Source organism: Thermobia domestica, chromosome 3 (genome assembly GCF_964235325.1).
Source record: "Thermobia domestica chromosome 3, izTheDome1.hap1.1, whole genome shotgun sequence".
Taxonomy (NCBI): domain Eukaryota; kingdom Metazoa; phylum Arthropoda; class Insecta; order Zygentoma; family Lepismatidae; genus Thermobia; species Thermobia domestica.
The window spans coordinates 303810928-303833732 of NC_137456.1; the positions used below are offsets into that span (position 1 = coordinate 303810928).

General features: G+C 36.8%; 1 protein-coding gene across 1 annotated transcript in view; it reads right to left on the reverse strand.

The window, feature by feature from the left end:
• Positions 1-669: 669 nt before the first annotated feature.
• Positions 670-22805, reverse strand: part of LOC145681112 (uncharacterized) — a 461261-nt gene continuing 439125 nt past the window's right edge. The window contains exons 17-18 of the mRNA XM_081752524.1: positions 15491-15580; positions 670-1191 (exon numbers count right to left, since the gene is read on the reverse strand). Coding sequence (XP_081608650.1) covers positions 1118-1191; positions 15491-15580 — 164 coding nt within the window. The 3' untranslated portion in view covers positions 670-1117. The remainder of the gene's footprint in view (positions 1192-15490; positions 15581-22805) is intronic.

Here is a 22805-nt window from a genome sequence, read left to right on the forward strand (position 1 = left end):
ATTTTTCATCCTTTATCGCCCGTCATGACGATGGGGTTTGAATCGATTGAGTTGATCTTGAGTTTAACGTTGCGTTCAGCAGCGAGGCTATATGAGACATAGACCTACCAATTAACGTAGAATCCGAACTACATGAGCTCTCGCTGGGGGCCGAACCTGGGCCTCCCGCACCGAAAGCATGTACACTATACGCTTAACCACAAAGGAGCTTTACGACGTAAGTTGAATTTGGACTCACCCCCTCCAACTCCCAATACCTTACTCCGAGAGTACTCTGTTTTACACTGTAAGCACTATATGTAGGAAGTTTGATTACATGATGGAACATAGACACACAAAAGACGGAGAGAAAGAGACCACATCCATATACAAAAGCATTGCAGATTATTGAACTGAAATCCTTTGGAAAGAAATCGTATTCTAAACTATAAATAAGTCTCTTAGACACGTGTATGATTACTAGAAGCAAATTTAATGAATACATTGATAACATTCTAGGCTCTAAATAAATATAAATATGAATGTGCATGTTTTGAATTACCAAAATATATAGATTATTCGATATAGTTGCAGCGGAAATACGAAAATTACACTGACTTAAATCATACCCTGAACTATTTTTTGTTTTGCCTTTGAGAGGAATTTATATAAAGGTACGTTCCCACAACAGACAATTTTCTTTTCATTTATTCACTTACTCACAAAATTGTATACATTACAGTAAACACTCCAAAATATTCTCCATAAGGCAAGTACTTATTTATATAAACTGGATACTAAAAATGCGGAGCAAAATATCTACCATGGCATAAAAAAATTCTCGCAAAACAAAATATGCCAACTTCCAATCTGTACGGAATGCATAGTATAATAATAATAATGACAATTATAATTAAGCAGCAGCCATTCTATTTAAGTCCTTGCTTTATGCAAACTGCGAATTATCAGACTGGATCACAAAGTTCTTGTCGAAAGATTTTATTTTAATTATTTATTTATTTTATGGAGAAGTTGGCCGAAAGTGTTTGCAAAGAGTAGAGTTGGTGGTGAAAGATTTACGAAACCCATCACCAAAGCCGATACAATCATTTGGATAAAGGCGCTGACTCACGGAGGCTCACTTGCTTCTGCGTGCGGAGTAATCCTCCTTTTCCGTCCCACTGTTGTCTTTTTTTTCTTCATGTGTTTCGCCTACGAGAAAAAAAAACAATAATATAAAAAACCAAAATCCACAATAAAAGCACAACATTAGGTATTATTGACAATACTTGATTTCTTTTATTTAGCATTATTTTTTCTCTACATTTCCTACACTTAGGTGACTATCTCTGAGTTTCGAAATAGTCTCTATTTAGTGCATGAAACAAGTATCACGATTAGCGTACCATTAAATTTTGTTCACTCTTGACCAAGAACGGATTGACTACCTATGGAAAATGGAAAGTTTTAAGTGGCTCTGTTATCTCATGGTGCCTGTCTTTTGATGGGACAACCATTTCAAAATGGCCGTGGAAATTGCGAACTGCACAGATAAGGCGTAGTTATTACAGCATTGTTGGAAGATAGAAAAACTGCAGATGCCATTATTCGCACTCGCCCATGACTTGCTATTCAACGGCTTGCACTTATATTGAAAATATTAAAGAGAAGGACTCATTGCGTGACTACTTGTAAATGTCTAAAATGTATGTGTAGTGTTGCGAATTCTTGAACATGAACAGCATCTGTGTGGTACCGCATTTATCTTACAGCTCCGACCTCGCTTCTTTTGCTTTCCTTTTCCATCTTATGACCACGGAAGGCTAAGGAATATTAGTTTTACAACCAAATCAAACTAATGAAAACTTTCGAGTAGACAAGTGCCAAAAACTGCGAAAAATCGTTTTCTGAGACTCTTCCAGGAATTACAGAGGAAATAGGCAAATATATTACATTGTATGAGGAGTCTTTTGAAGGAATTTAAAAGTATGAGTTTGTAACATGTAATAATAAATTGAACCTCTATTAGAATTTAAACAATAGCTTCAATGTAATAATTCAGTATAGGGTCAAACCCAGGAAGAGAGGTTTTATGGGGCCAAGAGAGGGAAATCAGTTTTTTGTGCATTACGCGATGTGACTTCCCTCTTAACACAACCCTGGATCAGCCACTGGACACGAATCACTTTTGGCACATCAGTCCCAGAACATTTGACTTTATGTTGGATATACAACACCGTGTTCCTATGTATTCTTTGAATTCGTATTTTTTCCTTGTAGAGTCATCAGCAATAATAATTGCCTCGTGATCAGTAATTTTGCTGCTATCTCGAACGCCTTCTTAAAACCAACGTAAGTCAAACATGATATTTCACGTATCCACTGGCAATTAGTAAGGCTGTGGAGCATTAAAGACTGCCTTTCCTGTAGAGTTGACACAAGAAGAAATTTCCAATTTCAAACTATTCTATATTAGTTGGAGCATGTCGCTCAATGATTGTTAAATATTGCGCAGACCGTTTATCTTGATATATCCTTTAACTCTTTAACTTTTACACTAAAAGACAAGAAAGCTAAAATTTTGTAATGTGCAAATATCGACAGGGGATATTTTTCAGGTACGTTTGCAGTTTTGCCAACCAAATACGTAATTATAATGTCTCAAATAGCACAATATTGGAATAATACATATTTGCGTATATATGCATATACAAGGAAATATGTAATATCACAGTTGTAATGCAGCAAGGGACGTGTTGCAAACTAAAGACGCTAGACTATCATAAAATTCCATACTTTGTGTACCTCTACAGCAATAATAACGCAAACGAAGCAAACAAGGAATCGCTCATACAAAGCATTTTAATACCTAATATGATAGCATGTTCATGACATCACGGATTTTAAAGAATACGAATAAAGTTACAAGGAATTGAAAATTTGACTTTTTTCAAAGGTTTGTTCTTTTGTACAAACCACTTAAATAATTACCTAAACCAATTGCACAGATGGGAATACCATGATGCAATTAATAACAATATTATTTCCCAATCCTTTCTGAAGGTATGTAAAAACAATTAAAACTTTCAACTTCAAATGTAATTCCAAGAACTTTTGTAATTACATGTATATAAAGTACAATTTTAAAAGCAATGTATCACATTTAGTCTTATTTATATAGTATATCTCCCGGGTGGTTTGAGACATCAAATTAAACAGAATTATAATACTTATGGCTACTGAGAATTATGTACAGTGGGCCACAGAAATTCTTGATGTATAAAGTCCGCGAGATAGGCAACCCAACTAATGTCTGCTTCAAGATTAATAGTAGCTAGCATAGCAACATGAAGTTGCCCCCAACTGTTAAAAGCACAAATCGCAATGAGTGCTTTTGTGTAGAAGTGGATTGAAACGCTGGCTGACGAAGTGACAAAAGGAAGTCTTTGGATACTTGTACTCACAATAATTCTTGTTTGTATGATACACACGTAAAATTATACACAGCCACTTGAAAAAATATACGGATACGAAAGGCGCCGATGAGTAGATAACAGTCAAGGGACCTAGTTAATCTTATAGCGTAAGTAACTCAAATGAGGGATTATATTAACAGGTTTACTTAGTTCAAATAACTATACATATCCGCGTATCAAATAATATACGGACGTTATGCGGTATATATGGTAGATTATTTTTTAACTAACTCAAAGCTTTGCGCTGAGATTTGAAAGTGTTAACAGTGGTCCTAACTGCAAATAAATTTAAAATATGGATGGAAGAACCCAACCCCGAATGAAAATTTTGGGGATCTAACAGGGCCTGAGCTCCTAGGTTCCGGCGCGAGTGTTTGAAACGTAATAATACTTCGAAAGAAGAAATTGTCCGATTTCATTATTCTTTAAATGAGTTTTGAATAACGCTATATATTGGTATTTGTAAATATTAAAGTGCAAAATTCAATAACACTCGAACGAGTTGGAGAACTTATCCGCATTAACATATTTCCCGTTAGGTTACAAATATAACTAAGGGTTCCTTATTTGTATAATTTTGGGGGAAATTTATACATTAAGGTGCAAAGATACATTAACAAAAATTTATACATTAACAACAATTTAAAAATGCAAGAATTAACCGATAATATCAAACATAGAACCATTGGCAGAGTTAACTTTGCAACTCGTTTTCTACATCCATTTTTCTTCCTTTATTTTCAAGATTATATCATCACTGAGTTTCTCCACTGGAGATCATCTTTCATTTAGCAGCATCCAACGGTAGCTCAGCCTTGTAAATTAAACATGGTAGAAAGTGTAAAGGTCGAGGAGCAGAATCGAACTCCAACCACGAGATTAGGAAAGCACAACTCTAACCACTTTAGTATTTAATATAGTGTCACTAATATTACATAGGAAAATTACATAAATATAATATAGGAGTAATCTAGGAACGACCACTGGTAAGAAATGACTAGGTGTGGTTCCGAGCGAACCTACTCGTGTGTACAATGATGGGGTCTATGCATCACCACAAGGAAAATGTTAATAAGCACAACTCATTTCCTCCCTGTCCTTCCCGACAGGTGGGACAGAGCCGCTTGCAAAAAGCCACTGAAACATTTTTTTTCTAGATCGATTGAATACATTTGCCTTGGTCCCGTTGTAAAAAGTCAAAATATAAGCATTTATCATTCCACGGCATGCAACGATGAACAGATAACAATGTGGTACCAACTAACCAGAGGACCGTATTGTGTTTGGATTTAGGGTAAAACTGAAATGGAGGAAAGAATAGGATATCTACGGTAAATAAAGGAACTGGAGTAAGAGAGATCAGGCTCAACATATGAAGGAGGAGGTTGCAAATAATATTGGCACCAGAACATGTAGCGATGTTGTAGTGTGCGGAGTGGTCACAATATTTACAGGTGAGAGTTGTGGAGCGTCCAATACGCGCAAGTCATTCTTGTGTGGCGGGCAGTTGATGAACTATGCTCGTTCATACTGCTTGTGTGTGCAAAGGAAGGATATTAATTTGTAGATTTTGCCAGATTTGGCGCCATTGTTTAGTGGGGAATAGATCCTGTACCCGGACTCTCACGTATACAAGTGACGCTCTCCACAACTGCCGGTATAAGGTTTGTGCAGTATAGGTGGTAGGGGTAGCAAGCACACCAGAATATGTCCATGCTTGCACGAGATTGGTGATATATTAATATGTAGGACATAAGTTGCCAAATCTGCAGAAAGGCGGATTCATCGGTTGAGAGTATTCGGGCCAGAGACATTCGATCCACACCCGTGTATAGTCCATGTGGCTCAACATGTTAATACGCGTCTAGCATGTATAAGACTTGACTTTTAAGGCGAATGTTTACGAGTCTAAGACGCCTTTCGCTGCGAAGAAGATAAATAATGTCGTGGCGGAGGTGGGAAAAGTAGCCCCGGCAAAGAAACCACTTAAAGACAGCGTAAACAGAAGGAAGGGGAAAGGTGTGCGCGTAATACCAAAGTTTAGTCGCAACATACTGGTTGAGATATTGAATTTATGTATTATATGTAGACCGCGGAACCGTTGTAAGTATAGCATCTGCTTAATCTGATTAACGATAGGACGCCAGACAGCATCCATTTGTTTGCTTGCATCGCTATGAAAAGTTATGCCGAGTACTGTTAAAGCATCAACCATTGGAATGTACAGATGGTGATCAGAAAAATGGAAACACCTGTAGTTGGCAACACACAAGGGGTATGGGTTGGCAGTGGTGCCGTGGCGCCCGCAGCGCCGGACCGCTGGTGGCGGGGTGTTAGGTCGGTCTCCATACTACGTCAGGCGCAGTGGAACAGCAGTGTCCAGTGGCTGCAGCAGACGGAGGTAGTGTAAAATGGAAGACCTCTCAGATTTTCAAAGAGGGCAAATTGTTGGTGCGCGGTTATGTGGAGTGAGTGTGACGGCAGTGGCTACTGTGTTAGGTGTGTCGCGTGGGACAGTGTCGAATGTGATGACGGCCTACACAACACACGGGAAAACCACATCGGGGAAGCAGAACAGTGGGCGGAAGAAAATTATGAGTGACAGGTCACGCCGGGTATTAAAGCGCATTGTCACGCAGAACCGTCGTGCCACTGCGGAGCAAGTGACGGAGGAGCTCAATCAGCACCTTCCCCACCCTGTTTCGACAATCACAGTCCGCCGCGAATTACATGACATGAACTTACGGGGTCGTGTTGCACGGACCAAACCGCTCATCAGGGACCATAACGCTTTCGCACGCCGCAAATGGTGCCGCGACCATGCAACTTGGACCGTTGAGGGCTGGAAACGTGTTATATGGTCGGATGAATCATCCTTCACCGTATTCCCAACCACGGGCCATGTTTATGTGTGGAGAACGCCCAAAGAAGCTTATGATCTGCAGTGTCTCCTCCCAACTGTGAAACATGGCGGCGGCTCGGTGATGCTGTGGGCGGCCATATCATGGTGTTCATTGAGTCCTGTGATCACACTTAGCGGACGAATCACTGCCAACGATTATGTCGCAATTTTAGAAGACCACTTGCATCCTATGGTCCGGATGTTGTTCCCGAACAATGACGCCATCTTCCACGATGATAATGCATTCATTCAGACACCTGGCGTCGTTGCGGCGTGGTTTGGGGAACATCGGGATGAAGTTCAACACCTCCCCTGGCCCACCCAATCCCCAGATCTCAACATAATTGAACATCTGTGCTCCGTCTTGGAAACACGACTCCGGCGACGATTTCCACCTCCATCCTCTCTCACAGAACTGGCCGATGCCCTGCACGAGGAATGGTGTTAAATAAGGTCTCTCGTGTTTGCAAAGTGTCCGCATCCGATTTGTTTCAAATTTTTCACATCAACAGTAAATAAACAATACATCGACACGTCTTACTGTTTATGCTGAAAAACATTGTAAGTTTTAAAGGCGCTTCCAGAAATACTATAAAATACGCTATACTGTTTGTGCTTACTGCTGATGTACCAAATTTGAAGAAATCGTATGATGACACATGTTGAACACAAAAGGCCTTATTTTACATATATAATATCTTCACACAATTTCATTCGCTTCGGTCCACTCTTTCCGCCACCCAATGCTCCAGACACAACCTACAAGAGGAAGGCAAAGAAACGGCGCATTCAATGCAGGTGAGTGCATTCATTTATCCTAGGCAATAAATCTGTGTACAATTTACTTTTGTGCATCAATAACGAAGGTCCGAGGACCATTTTTTTTTTACCAACAATGTAGTAGACAGGGGAAATTTGCGGTATTTCAGTTCAAAGGATAATATTTATTCTCAGTTTGGTCTTCTTGATGACACATAATGTTACCAGTCTTAGAATACCTTTTCCAGCATTCTTTCCAGTTATTTATTGCAGGATTGCCAGCTGTAGGCAGAAAAAAGTTGTAAATTTGCAGAAAGGGAATTTTTCGTGCAATATTTCAGTACGTAAAATCCCCCACCCCAGTACAGACTACCGAAATGATAGTTACATTGTCTGAATGTATTGTCCTATAGTTCTGTTCGGCATACGGAAGTCAGTAATACATTTTTAATGTACATGTTGTAAAGGTATGTAAAATTTCGGCATTTCGGTAGAAGGGATAATATTTTTTTCACAGTTCGGCTCGCTTCGATCATGACGAGATCTGCAGAAAACCTTCACAATATTGACAGGTTACTTTTCAAATATAAATTATAATTTTACTATTGCAGGGTTGCCAGTAAAAATTAAAAAAACTGATTTTTCTCTAAAAAAGGGATATTTTCGAATATATGGGTATATAATTTCCCAACGGTACAGGTTACCGGAACGATTGTTAGATTTTCAGAAAGTACGGTCATCGACAAATAGAAAAATGTATAGCTCATTCCGCAACGATAAATAGGAACGTAATTATACGTTCCTGAGTAAAGCCTAACAAAATAAATGTAAAAAACATGAATTTTGTAGGTAAATTCCACATTTACTGGCAACCCTGAGCTATAAGCTAATTTTAAGTGTGATATTCTTGTTCAGCGCCTCGAAATCTATAAAGATTGGCTACTTTCGTTTCTGTAAAAAATAAAAAGTGAACATTTGTTGACCAGTGTTATAGAAGAAAAAAATCTTTGTTGGGTGTGCTTTCTAATCAGTTACGAGAAACCAAGCTTCCATGGTTCACAATCACCTATAAGATGAAGGCATATAAATAGTTTTTTGTTAAAAGGGCATATGTAACACTTTTAGGATTATCACTTTTTTTAAGAAATGAGTATTTTAGTGTCAGATGTAATGAGTTAAAAGTGAGTCATAGGAACCATTTGGGCAATGCAGACCAGTGATCGAGTAACACAAAAGGTTTGTAATTTGATTTGTATTCACGCGTACATGAATAATTGATATATTATTTTCTCGAAAATTCTGTTTTGAGCCCGAAAAAAACGAAAACCGAAGATCCAAAGCTACAGTGTATATTTACCATGAAGGCAAAGGTAAAAAAAAAAAGCGTTGACAAACTACGTTCAATGCTCATGCACTATCAGTAAGTATTGCCGCTAAGATATGATGAGCTCTACGTATATTCTGATACTTGTTCCGGTCAAAGTTAAATATCACTTTGTAACTAAGTTTTTATTGGCCCTTATCTACACAAAGAAATTCAAATGTATCCATCCATTTTTCTCTATTTGCGGTCACAGCTACCTACCATGTGATCGGGATTTTGTCATCATAAAACGAGTTCTGTGGAAACGTGACCGCCTATACACCGTACATGAATTGATTGAGTTGATTATTCACATCAGCAAGTCAAATAAGTTCACTGTTGTTTAATTCAGTGGTGGAGATGTCATGGTGGCCAGATTATGGTGGACATCATACTAGAAGAAAAATCCAATGTCTCTGGAAACAATGAACAGAGAGAGAATAAAATAACGTTTATGATAAGCAACCTCAACCACTTCATCTATTCCGCGGACAAACCGGGAATATATCCAGGTCTTTCAAGTGTTCATGGACTAGTAAAACAGACTTTTCTTATGTTATTGAGCACTACGGAAAATGTATTACTTAATAAACGTAAGCTGAACCTGACAGAAGTTGTCCCTTTCAAGATGAACAAGATCAAAGAGTAGGAAAAGTGCATGGTTTATGTGCTGAATGAACATAAATATTCATACGAATCAATTATATCACATTCTGCAGTCCAAACAGTGAGATTGAGGAGTTTTTTACGCTATAATGCATTGTTTGTTTTTCCTATATTGTATAATGCTGGTTTTAAACTAGTTCGTAGCTTGAAAATAGAAATCCTACCACTAAAAGGTTCTTTTATTCACTGCGTCTTCCTTCCATTCCCAATTCTGCATCTTAACAAGGGTTTATTACTCCAAAGCAGAATAACACGTAAACGTACAATTGCTGAGTTTGGTGTTAGATTACCTTAAGATCACGCGCTCTCCTTTGTCATCACAATTTTTAGATTTATTTCAGAAAATCAATGTCTTCACATTTCCTGTCACTGTCTTTTATGTTAAAGGGGCGTATGTGCTCCAAGTTTAATTTTTCTGTAGATTAACAATACGTTGCTGTTACATCCTGTGAATCTAATAAACATTCTGTAAACAATGTGCATAGACACATACCATTTCTTGTTTTCCATATACCAAACCGAATCGTGAGAAATCAGTTTTTGTCATTTCCGGAAAATTTTGTTCTTGCTTCACACGTTCTTTTAACAGAAAGCGAAAGATATTATGTACTTAAATGATATATACTCTCTAATTTACTATGTAGAAATACAAGTCTTGCTCCGTATCTCTTAATGTACACTCATGTCCAAAATGATTGTCGCATACCTGTAAATGTCTTCATGTAAGAATATAATTTGATAATGATTTTGCAGGGTACTTTTAATAATGATACTATGTGTATAATCAGGAAATATATATATCTGGTAAATTTCATAGGAAAATAATTATAAATACGAAAATTAGAATGAGTAACACAAAATGTTGCTAAATGGACAAGAAAGTTTTATTTTCGCTTTGTTGTTCTTATTTACTGCTCTTTTGACATGAAATTTGCCACATATATGTCTTTGCCGATTACACACATACCAACATTTTAAGAAATACCGAGCCAATTCATTATCAAATTATATTCCTACAACAACATATTTGTAGACATGCGACATTAATTTTAGACGTGAGTGTACATTGATGAGCTTTTAAATGAAGATAGCCCTAGCTTTCTGTTTTGATGGCAACGTATTGTCTAGTTTAAGCATCGGGGTTTAAAAATTGATTTCTAAGGCCAAATCATGTAACAATTAGGCATCCCATATTTTCTGAATATATAACCATCACTGATCACAAAAGTGCCGAATGCCAGAAAAAACACGCACGGAAGGGTCTGGAGGAGAAAGAGAAAGCCGACATTTTATCGGTTTCTACTATTCACTATACCTCCGTAAGCATTGTACCTAGAGCATCCATTTTTTTTTTATTTTTAGTGCATTTTTGTGCTAAATATAATGGTTTACTAGTTCTTTTCATTTTTACTCAGTATTGGTTGCGAGTGACGTGAGTTTTTCAGCCACAGATTCCTTACAAGATCAATCCGGAAAAATGTTTCGTCTAAAAGTTACTTTTTTAAAATAATTTTATACCCTTTCAAAAAATGTATACTTATATTAGTATTGGACTGATAGTGCCTGAGTTTCAAGCGATTTTATTTTGGCGTGTGCGTAACATCACGGCGCGGCCAAGGAGTTACCTTCCTTGAAACGGTAGATATTAGCAGCTGATGATGATTAGTATATATACAGGGTGAATGGTTATTGGATGCATTCCTCGCGAGGTGATACTCTATAAGTACTTGGGAACATTTTCACCATGACCCCACTTCTACATATCGTAGAGCAATGAAGCTTTACATGTGTTATCCTGCATATTTATGTAGTTTATGTGGTAATGTACAGCTCGCAATTTCGTTCCGTTGCTGTGTTATAGGTCCGAACGTGAAGTAAGGAGTAGCACAAAATCCATTACTGCTGCTCAAAAAGCAGTGTGACAACATCGCAGAAGTACTTGCCCATAGAAAATGACTGCGTGGTTGGAAAAGGTGAATAATCATGGGACGTAAAACTCAAAGATTTAACTTCATTTCATGGAAAAGGTGAAATGAAGATGGAGTACGGTCAAGTGAAAACGCGAACTATGACGGATTTCCTACCCAGGGACAAGAATCTCTTATGCCAACATTCGAGCAGTGAACTGGTGCGTTCTTTGCCAGCAGGCGGACACCTTTAGTCAGCATGCCACGGTCTGAGGTTTCACTGAATCCCGCAAGGCACGCAGCAGCGAGGCATAGTATGCTCTGGCAATTGTAGTACCCTTTGCCTGGAAGACAAATAGTATACCCCATGATCATCCCAAATAAAATGATCATCACTTTGATCGCGCAGAGTCGAACACGGACTTCCTTTGGTGGTGGTACGTCGCAATGATGTTATTAGTTTGACGTTCCCCCTGGTCTTCTTCAGTCCCACTAGATGAAGGCAGGATCGCACCTTGTTGAAAACAATGGCCAGTTCCTTCCCAATTTATAGACCCACCATAAGACCAATGTGACCCCAGACTTGGAGTTCGGAACCTTTCCTAGAGCCATTCCCTTGCATAAATACACAAATAAATTAATAAATAATTAAATAAATAAATAAATACATAGCACTGGAATACATTGCTTTAATAAAACAAAACAAAATTACAACCCTTGCTGTACCAATTGCTATAATGGTAATCTAATGTTTTAAGGTCTGCAAAGGTAAAAGTGTAAACCTTGAGGAGTCATAACAAAAACACATTTAGCACTGTTGCACTATGAAAAGCTTGTGAAGTTCTAATCGAAGTTCGATTTAATCCATGGCCTTCCAGAACGTTTACAGAAAGTCGTCAATGCTAATGGGGACTACTTTTGATCTTGCAGGTATGTCTTAGGTGACATATCGATTTTCGAAGGTGATGGATGAAAAAGAAGTTTCTTGGTTACCCTTATGTTTGATATCTAGAATTTTATCTCAATAATGATATGTCACTCTTATATCTCAAAGAAGAGAAAAAAATTCGTGATGCCTTTAATGCATCCTTCAGTCTTCATCACTCTGTTCATTAACTGATCTTGAATTTTTATATTCGCTCGGACAACTACACATTAGAGTGCACATGAAACTGCGATTTTTACGTTTGCATTTCAAACTTACACACTCAATTTTCTGACAGCTACACACGGTAATCTCTCCACAAACCCTGGAGATATCTTTGAGTCTTTTCAAAACTGACTCCAGAATTTGATCCTCCAAGACCCATCTGGGATCTTCTGGCCTTGGAGATCATTCTCACACTTATAAGCTTTTCCCAAATTGTTGTTTGGTAATGGGATCTCTTTATACGTTGTTTCAGAGCATCACTAGATGGAGGCAATCTCTGCAGGCTGTATTTTCTCAAAAGAAAGAGCCTAGCTTCATCACAAGTCTTCGCATTAACCTTGAGGAGCTTTGTGAAAAACAGTTCTGCAGATTCAATAGCGCTTTTTGATATGGAAATCTCTCCTAAGAAAAATAAAAGATCACAGTTTTGTGTGGACATTAATGTGTAGTTGTCCAAGCGAGTATAAAGTTTCAATACCAGTTAATGAACACAGTGATGAAGAAGACTGAATGATGTATTAAAAGCATCACCAATTCCTTTGTTATTCGGGATATAAGAGTGGAATAACATTGTTGAATACTAATCCTTGAAATCAATAATTCGTTCTCTTCTGTAGATTTCTTAAGCATATGATTTCCTTTTATTACGTTTCTTATTATATATTTATTGTATTATAGCAACTGTGCACAAGCTTATTAATAGGCAAGTGCTTCGTCTGTAAATAAGATTTAACAGTTTAAAAACTGATCATTTATAAAATATTTTTTTTCTTATTGTTGCAGTAAGTATTAAGAGGGAAACGTTTTAATATGTAAAGATGGATGGCATATTGTTCATGATATTTTCTTGAAGGAAATTTTGAAACCTGGTTTCTGCTCTATTTCGTTTAGTATTATTGTAATACATTAATCAAAGAACGTGTATCAAAAACAGCCATTCTCAAATCAGATTTTTTCAGAAAAAATAATAGAAAGCTGCATGTTTGTGCACGTTTTAGAATCTATTAGAAGCACATACATAGAAACAGATGTGCAGAGTTTATGATATTGTGTACTAGTGTGTAGGTCATAGAGATTTAACAATCAGGATTATATACTAGCAGGAAGAGGAGATTATACATATATTAATAATCATCAGCTGCTAATATCTACCGTTTGTAGGAAGATAACTCTTGGGTCGCGTCATGAAATGTTTTGTGCACGACAGAATAAAGTCGCTTATAACTAGTATAAGTATACATTTTTGAAAGAGCATAAAATGACGAAAAGCGTTAAGGGGAAACATTTTTCCAAATTCGATCTTGTAAAGAATCTCTGGCTAAAAAAACTGACGTCACGCGCAAAAAATACTGAGTAAAAATGAGAATAACAAGAAAACCATTATATTTAGCTCAGGATGAAAATTAAATTGTAGGAGAGAATTAGGGAAATACAATGAAATAAATTTGGATGCTGTAGGTCCAGTAGTTACGGTGATATAGTGAATAACAGAAATGGCTAAAAGTTTGGCTTTTGCATCCTCCTCCAACCCCACCTGTGAATGTTTTTTCTGGCATCCAACACTTTTCTGATCAGTAATGGGTATATATTCAAAAATATCGTGTGCCTAATTGTTACATGATTTCTCCTTATTCTTGAGAAGAAGAGCACTTTTGTCCTAGACTACTCTAAAGATCTAAGTGCAATTTGAGATCTTTTAATTTGACTTTCTTTATAATCCATTCCTTGTCTGTTCTGTACATAACAATTATTTTTATTAAGTAATAAATGATATAACACTTTGTGTACAAGATTTGAGCTATTGTTCTTCAGATTCGTAGCTAGGCATCTTATCCTTCGGACTGAAAACCTTGACATTGATGGTTATACTCCAATCTTATATATTGGCGTCATTTAATTACTGAGTGCATTATTTACTGTCTACCCTCTTTCATAATATATTCCAGAGTTTCATTGCCTCTCTCCACAAAGTTATAACTTTGCCCAATTTAATTATCATTTTCTCCACTCTAAACGTTCTAAGAATGTCAGGTCATCTTCAGGCAAACACTTGTTTGGCGTATAGTGCTCGGCCCGAACTAATGGACTGATAGAAATCACGGGAAAGTTTTTTGCTGGTCATCATCATTTCATAAAATTTATCCTAACACTTCTCTATCGTTCACCGTCAAGTTTTACCTGAAATGGATATATTTAACATATGTTTATAGAGCTTGTGTAAGACCCTATGGAGCAAGTAATCCGGTTTGGTTCTCTTGTGGGAGAAAATTTGGTTTTTATGCCACATTAAGCTTTAGGATTACGCGATAACAGCTGACTCCTTACAGGAAGGCTATATTCCAATCGATTCGTAAAACCAATCTAAAATTCATATTTATAAAATGTTTAATTATAATTTCATTTTAATTCTTATGAAAGATGTAATCTAGCAACATGTTAAATTCGATTTTATTCTCGATTACAGAAGTTGCCTTAGCATTATCCTAACTAGAAAGTAGAAATCGATTAGCTACATATCTTAGTAACTTCTTGTTAGAAAAGCGTTTGTGCTTCTATCGTCTGACCACACTCACGGCCGGACTTAAGAGAAATTACGTAGGCATGTTAACAAACAAAGGTATTTTTATCATACAGCGAAGACACATTGCGATGGTTGAGCGCCAAAAAGGCGTAACTGCAATTTTATAAGTTTAGAGGCTTAAGTGATATGTGCCTCTCTGGCACAGAACCAAATGCTAGTAACTCAGTTATACCTTTATATCTTTTTCGAATAACGTTCCAAGGTTAGAGATTTTCATTAAGGCGTCTTGGCACAAGAAAATTCAATCCATTATACATGTCCTCATAGCATTAACACAAAATATAAAAATTCGACAGTTACGCCCTTTTGGCGCTCAACCACTAATGTTTCAATACTTCTTACTGTTTTACCTTCATTTATTGTTATATTTCTAATAAATAATGAATTTATAACCAACTTAGTATCATTAAAGTCAAATAACGGTGTAATTAGATGTTCTTTCGATATATTTTATCGAATTATATTTTGTAAGCTTCGTAGTCACATATTTTACAGGGTAAAATAGTATAATCAAATCGTTACTACCGTAGAAAGCATTTACGAAAAAACTTTCATTTCACCCGAATTCCACTAGCATAAGAAACAAAACATTTGTATTATTACATGCACACAATTAAATGTTGAATATTCAATTACAACTGTAATTAGCTTCATTATAACTAAACACAGCGAGCAAAAATACGCACAGTTGCATGTACTGTACTTACGTGTTTTGCTAGTTGGCATTTTAGTCATCTTTATTAACCTGATTCCGGCACTACGTGTATTTGCTGCTTCACCCCCTTGCCTTTGTTCATCTGCAGGAAAACACATTCCAAATGTACAGAATAAAGTTAACACAAGACGAGAAGAATATTAAAACGAATGATACACATTTATAATGGATGACTATATTTGCTACTAACTCATAAGGTTTCATCTATTTATCAATCTAAAAATTGGACACACACCGGATATTGGAATTTACAGTCAATTTTCAATTTTAATATTGGGAAACTAAATAGTAAAATTTCTCGAAGCTTTCTCTATTTATGTACTATATAAAGAATTTATGTTTCAAGAAATTTGTCCTTCTTAACGGATCACGATGTTAATCGAAAGCTCTTATCGGTGTTTGCCTTTTATCATGGTTGAAAAACTGCTAAACCAGCGGAAAGCGTTAGAAAGTGTTCGTCGAAAATTGGATTACAAAAATATCAGTTGAAACATAGTTTACATGCAATAATAGGGAACATTGTTCAGTTTCTATAATGCAACAACTGTTACCATGCAAACAAACAATGTCTTCTGTTATTGATGTTAAGAAGAATATTTGTTGTTAAAGTTTGGTGTATCTTTCCATCGCTGAGACAATATGAGACAGAGCTACAGTTTAATGTACAACTCGAACTATAGTATTACTTTGAAATTTTAGTTGCTTTCCCAATATGAACAGAAAAGCTGTACACTTATTGCAAAAGACGCTAGTCATTATATCAGCCGGACAGTTTCATCGATAGGAAATTATCAATGTTGTTGAATATGGCGAGAATTAAAGAGCTGACGATTAAAGATTGTCTTCACGCAAGAGCCTCAATTAGATGACCTGGAACACAATACTTTCTTGCTCGCGTTCTTGATAAACACATGGAGACAAAAATGGACAAACAGAAACTTGATGTTTGATAAAGGACAGTATACACGTGTAACAAGAACATTAGTTTTATAGTCGATGATTTCACATGTATTATATTCTCCGAAATGTAGCACAGCTTCCTACGCATCCGAAAATTAGAAAGGACAAAATAATAGTAATAAAATATGCAAAGTGTTGTCTAACCTTCTATTTCCCAAGGTCACATTAGGAAACGTTCGAATGATTCTTATAATTTTATACACCATTCGAACCCGATTCAAGGTAAACTGCAACGAATGTTGAAAGTGATCAACGTTCTACGTTAGCACTTCATTTTTTGAATTTTAAGTAAGCTATAAGAGTTTTAATATTAAACTTATTCCTCTTGCTTTATATTTTCTGAGAACACTTGATATCGGAGAAAATTCGCTTCCGAATGAAAACTATCTCTTATGTAATATTTAATGAAAAATGGTTTATGTTGATAGTAAGACTCTTAATAAAATGTTTATTTACGATATACGAATAAAGTCATTTGCAGGGTTTTCTTCAAACAAAGTTATGCGAAAATTTCACCCTCAACAAAGACATTTTTCCTACGGAAATTTTTTGACTAGTTGATTACGCTGCATTATAGAGTTAATTAACTATAATTCGTTTAACACTATTCTGGTATTATGCAAAAATCACGTTGAATATATTGTGGGATCAATTAGAAAATACTCTGTATGAAAAAATCTGTGTTACTAGAAATAACTGTTTATTTTAGTACTGTGCACTACTATATATTATATTACATAACAAATGTACGTAATCATATCCCAGTAAGTAAGCACGTCTATGGTAAGTTTAAATTGGCTCCTAATTTCCCTTGATTTGCTTAACTTTAGAGATAATCCCTATGTGTAGGTCTGCCAAATGTAACTTATAGTTAATGCTTCTTGTCCACATAGCTTTAACGTACAAACATCTGTACGCTTAGACCAGATGTAAAGATGAAGGTTGTGCCAAAAGGCGTGAATGTTTGCCTTAGTCTTAGAGATTCTCTCTGTATGGCTTTGATAAGAATAAATTTTAGTACATGCTTATCAGGTGTGTCAATATAAAGTAGTTTTGACTAGCCTTATGTTACATATTATTGGCAAGTCTGAAGCAAAGTTTGCACTTGAGGAAGTAGCAGGGACGGATCCAGAACGGACATCTGGGTGTGCGGTGGTTTGTGATACTGCTACTTAGAGCTACTTTTAACAGCTCCAAACTCTGGGATGGATTTATTTATATATTAAATAAAAACAATTCCTCTTCTGGAGAACGATCGTCCCGATCGCCCACCCCTGGATCCGCCACAGGGAACTACCAAGTATGCTACAGTCTTGGCTAGGTCTGCAGCAATGTAAATGCAAGATTACCCAAGCCTATACGCTAGACTTAAGCTTTAAGGCTTCGGTAGGGTTATTGAACGACTGGAATATGCTATTAGGGATATTCACAAAGGACAGGATGTAGCAAATTTCACAAATTTCAAATAATATATATAAATAACATACAAAATATCTTCAAAATCCATATATATATATATATATATATATATATATATATATATATATATATATATATATATATATATATATATATATATATATACAGGGTGGGCTATTTTAATCAATCCACGGAAATATCTGAAAAATGATAAAACATAGAAGAAATGTTTGAAGTAAACGTTATATATTGCTAAGGGGGAAACTAATTCCGCCAAATGTATCCCTCTCCGCCCCCGTAAATGGGGGTAACGGGGGTAACTTTGAAATGTCAAATGGGAACATGGGTCGGGTAACACCTCGTTCGAAAGGTCTTGGAAAACTAAGTAACGCTGTACCAAAAGATGTTTCATATGGAGCACCAGTTTCAAACTGGCCGCCATGATATGGTTCGGAAACTCCAGTACCCGTAGTATGAAAACCATGGAAGGTAAATGAATGGAACAAAATTGAAATAGCTAAATATCATAGGGCATATCGAATGGTGTGGTTCCCTGTGATCGCCGTGGCCTCCCTGAAGGGGTCTTGTGGGCTAACTTCTAAATTTCAATGTCCGACCGGAGAACGGTTCGGCCGTACGCTTGACCTACCCAATGCTGTTTGGAAGGCAGACTTCATGGATAGAGAATTGGTGCACTGAGTCAATGCGGATGGCCACAGGTACATTTTGTTTAACTATTAGCACTCATGTCATATCGTGAGCTTGAGGGACGAAACAGCGTGTACGTATATCCCCGAAATGCTTTCTGAATAATCAGCACGCATTGCATAAAATTTTCTGTGGCGACGGAGATTAGCAAATTCACATGTTTGCAACTGCATTATTCGACAACTTCTTTCGTATAACGTTCCTTCTGTTTTCGCATTAAATCATACTCAGCCATACAGATATGCGTTATCATTCAAATAAAATTTCACTTTTTTTAGTCACTACAGCGTCATCCTTAGAAACAAATGTTTCAACCACACCATACCTATTTGTAAGGTAGCCTTAATTTGCGAATTAGAGTTGAGTTCTCATTTGAACTTTCACTGTTATTTTCCACCCCACTCACATACAGAGCGCACGGAGAGATTATTTTGCAGGACTTGGATTTCTCTCTATACATTATGGCAATTTTACTCTAATATTTTTATCTCTGTTGTATTATTCCCGAGCCTTGGAACGCCTCCGTGGTTTTCCTATTTAATTTTCGTTATTTTCATTTATGTCTAACCGTATTTATACTATAGGCACTAGACGTTTTATTAGACACAGTCACCATGTCTTGGCGATTATTTTGAAAACGGTGTCTCATGTCGAAAATATTCTTACAGAAGCTGTTTGATATTAATTTGTCTATGTAACGTGATATTACTCACTTCAAGTTGCTATTTGAATTTTTCAAGTTGGTCCCGGATACATTTCAGTTGGCCCTTGGAATCACCCCGACAACACCTCTCGATGTGCCTTACGTCAGTTAGCTAATCCAGTTTTTGTTTTGTTGATTTATCTCCAATCGCTTTCATACTACGGGTACTAAACCTTTTCTCTGACACGGATATTATGTTTCGGCGGCCTTTTGAGAACACTGCCATTTCACCTCAATCGTTTTCTCCTGCACTTTGATCTTGCAAACCTGCAAACATCTTGATTTTGCAAGATTTATCGAACGAGCTACCACTCGACTCATGTTACTATTTGAAATTTTGAAGTTAGCCCCCAAGACCCCTTCAGGGAGGCCACCGGGATCACAGGGAACCACACCATTCGATATGCCCTATGATATTTAGCTATTTCAATTTTGTTCCATTCATTTACCTTCCTTGGTTTTCATACTACGGGTACTGGAGTTTCCGAACCATATCATGGCGGCCATTTTGAAACTGGTGCACAATATGAAATATCTTTTGGTACAGCGTTACTTAGTTTTCCAAGACCTTTCGAACGAGGTATTACTTGACCCATGTTTCCATTTGACATTTTAAAGTTACCCCCCGTTACCCCTATTACGGGGGGTGGGGAGGGGTACTTTTGGCGGAATTCGTTTTCCCCCTTAGCAATATATAACATGTACTTCAAACATTTTTTCTATGTTTTATCATTTTTCAGATATTTCCGTGGATTGATTAAAATGGCCCACCCTGTATAGATAGATAGATAGATAGATAGATAGATAGATAGATAGATAGATAGATAGATAGATAGGTAGATAGATATATGGGTGGGACAAAAAAGTAAAACCTTTGCAAAAGTGTGAATTTCATACCTAGTATGGTGTGGGGCCTCCTTTAGCATCAAAAACAGCTTGGATCCGACGTGGAATGGACGTATACAGCTCCTGAATCGTGGTGTGTGGAATTTTGTACAATTGTTCCTCCAAAACATGCTCTAGTTCCTTAAGGGATGCTGGTGGAGGGTAATGAGTCCGAACACGCCTTCTAACTCAGACCACCATGGCTCAATGATATACAGATCTGGTGATTGTGGGACCTAGGGGAGGTGTGATAGCTCCTGGTCATGCTCCTCAAACCATGATTTCACCGTTTTTGCAGCGTGACATGGTGCCAAATCATCTTGGTAGATTTCATCACCATCAGGGAACAATATTTGGGCCATGGATAGAACCTGGTCCTCCAAAATGGCCTCATACGCCTTAGCATTCTTGATCCCATGCAGGGCTATGATGAGATCTGCAGAAAACCACGATTTCACTGCCCATACTGTAACAGAACCACCCCCATGCTTTACAGTTGGGAGAAGACAATGTGTATCATGGGCCTGCGACGGTGTTCCCCATACGTAAACACGACCGGTTGTTGGAAACAATGTGAAAGTCGATTCATCGGACCACATTACGTGTTCCCGCTACTCATGAGTCCACGCCTTGTGGTCCTTGCATCGCTGCACACGCCTCTTCGCATTTACTGCTGTGACCAGGGGATTTTCGATAGCGGCCCTGCCATGAATGTTCATTTTATGAAGTTCCCGTTGCACTGTTTTCGATGAAACCAGGTTCTGTAGGCCGGAATTTTGTTCAGACGTAATTTTCATTGCATTGGTCTTTTTAGCTGCTACAATCCGTTTCAATGCCCTCCGGTCCCTATGTGACAGGACTGTCTTTCGACGACTGTTGTGCTTTCCAGACGTCGTTTGCCCATGAATTATGTATGCCCTCGTGACATTGGACACAATGCCTTTCGATACCCTCGCAATGTTCGCCACTGTTGATACTGAAGCTCCAACCAGATGAGCACTAATGATCATGTCTCTTTGGAAGTCTGTCGGGTCGCCCATTTTACCGCACCACTTTCAAACCACGACACTCACAGGTGAACTGGTTACTGCTGACGGAAGGGGAAGGTCCACATGCCACATTGAAAACAAAAAAGGATCAAGAATCGCAACACGTGTTGCACAGTGGATGACCAAACTTACGTGTCATATATGAAGCGTTTTTAGATTTTTTGTCCTATATATATTGGAGCATAATATTCAGCATCATTTTTGGGAAAACATTACTAGTAATCGAGGTTTAACATTATTGGACCGCTTTGGTGTCAAATGGTGTAACTTAAAAACTGATATTTTTCACCACAGAAAATTTCCTAATTTCATGTAAAATACATGCATAAAATGTTATTCATTAACGGCATTGAAAAAGAAACTTCGAAGTTATGTTCTTGGTTGCATCATAGAAAAAATATGAATCTTTCATGATATGTTAAACTTCAGAGTTCTCTTCTAAAACATGTCCATTTAGCGGATACAGAGCTTGACATTAGAATCGTTTATTTCTTGTGCTAATTGTATACTTTTTGCACTTATGATAAATATTTTTGATTCCTTGATCTATGATTTGATACTTCAATAATTTCCTGTTCATTTTCATCCTAGACCAAACTTTATTCAGTATATCCTTCATTTTCGCTTAGGCGTAATTTAAGTAGTCTCAATTTGACATAATTTCGTCAGCAAACGACGATCTTTGTCTTTTGGACATTTTGTAACGCTCCACCCGTCACAGGACTTCAAACAAGTAAAATGTGTCTATTATGTGTAGGGTCCTATTGGATGTATTTAATATCAAATAGAAATAATAACTAATGTAAAGTAAACTGCAAAATACGGAAACTGGTGAACGACTGCCAAATTGTTAGAATTGACCATATAAAATCACCTAGAATAATATGTATACAGTGATGTAGCTAATCTTCATGATTTAGACAATATCCATATACTTAATAGGTGTTTTTCACATGATACTCCTGCAGAAATAGAGACATAAAAATAAAGGCACATAGGTATAAGAAACATTAAATATGTGAAAGTTCGACCTGATAATAATATTGATGTTTTCGCAAACGATAAAATACGAAAAAATACTTTCGACACAGTGAGTAATTTGACTTATTCATTATTAGTAACAACAACATATTATGGAGATAATTAAAGTTTACGATAAAGCGGGGAATTTGTGTTATGATTCAGTCCAGAAATATTTATTTTATCATTTGTAGAATAATTTTTATCTACTAAAATAATCGATAACTATGTCTCTTCTTCTAAATTGCGAAACATGGTCGCTTAATTTGAGGGAAGAATGTAAACTAAGAATGTTTTCAAACATAATCTTGAAAAGAAACTTTAATACCTGGAACCAGGGTACCTGGAATCACAAAGGCCCAAACTTCATAAGGAGTAGTTACATAAATTATACCTTTCAACAAGATTAAGAAACGCGAATAAAATCGTAAAATTCATTTTTCACAAACTCTCACACACACAAAAAAACATAAGAGGGAACACACCTTAGATATTTTAATGAAGAATTAAACCGTTCTAGACTTAATTATCAAAAGTATTGATTGAAAGCCAACATTAGACAA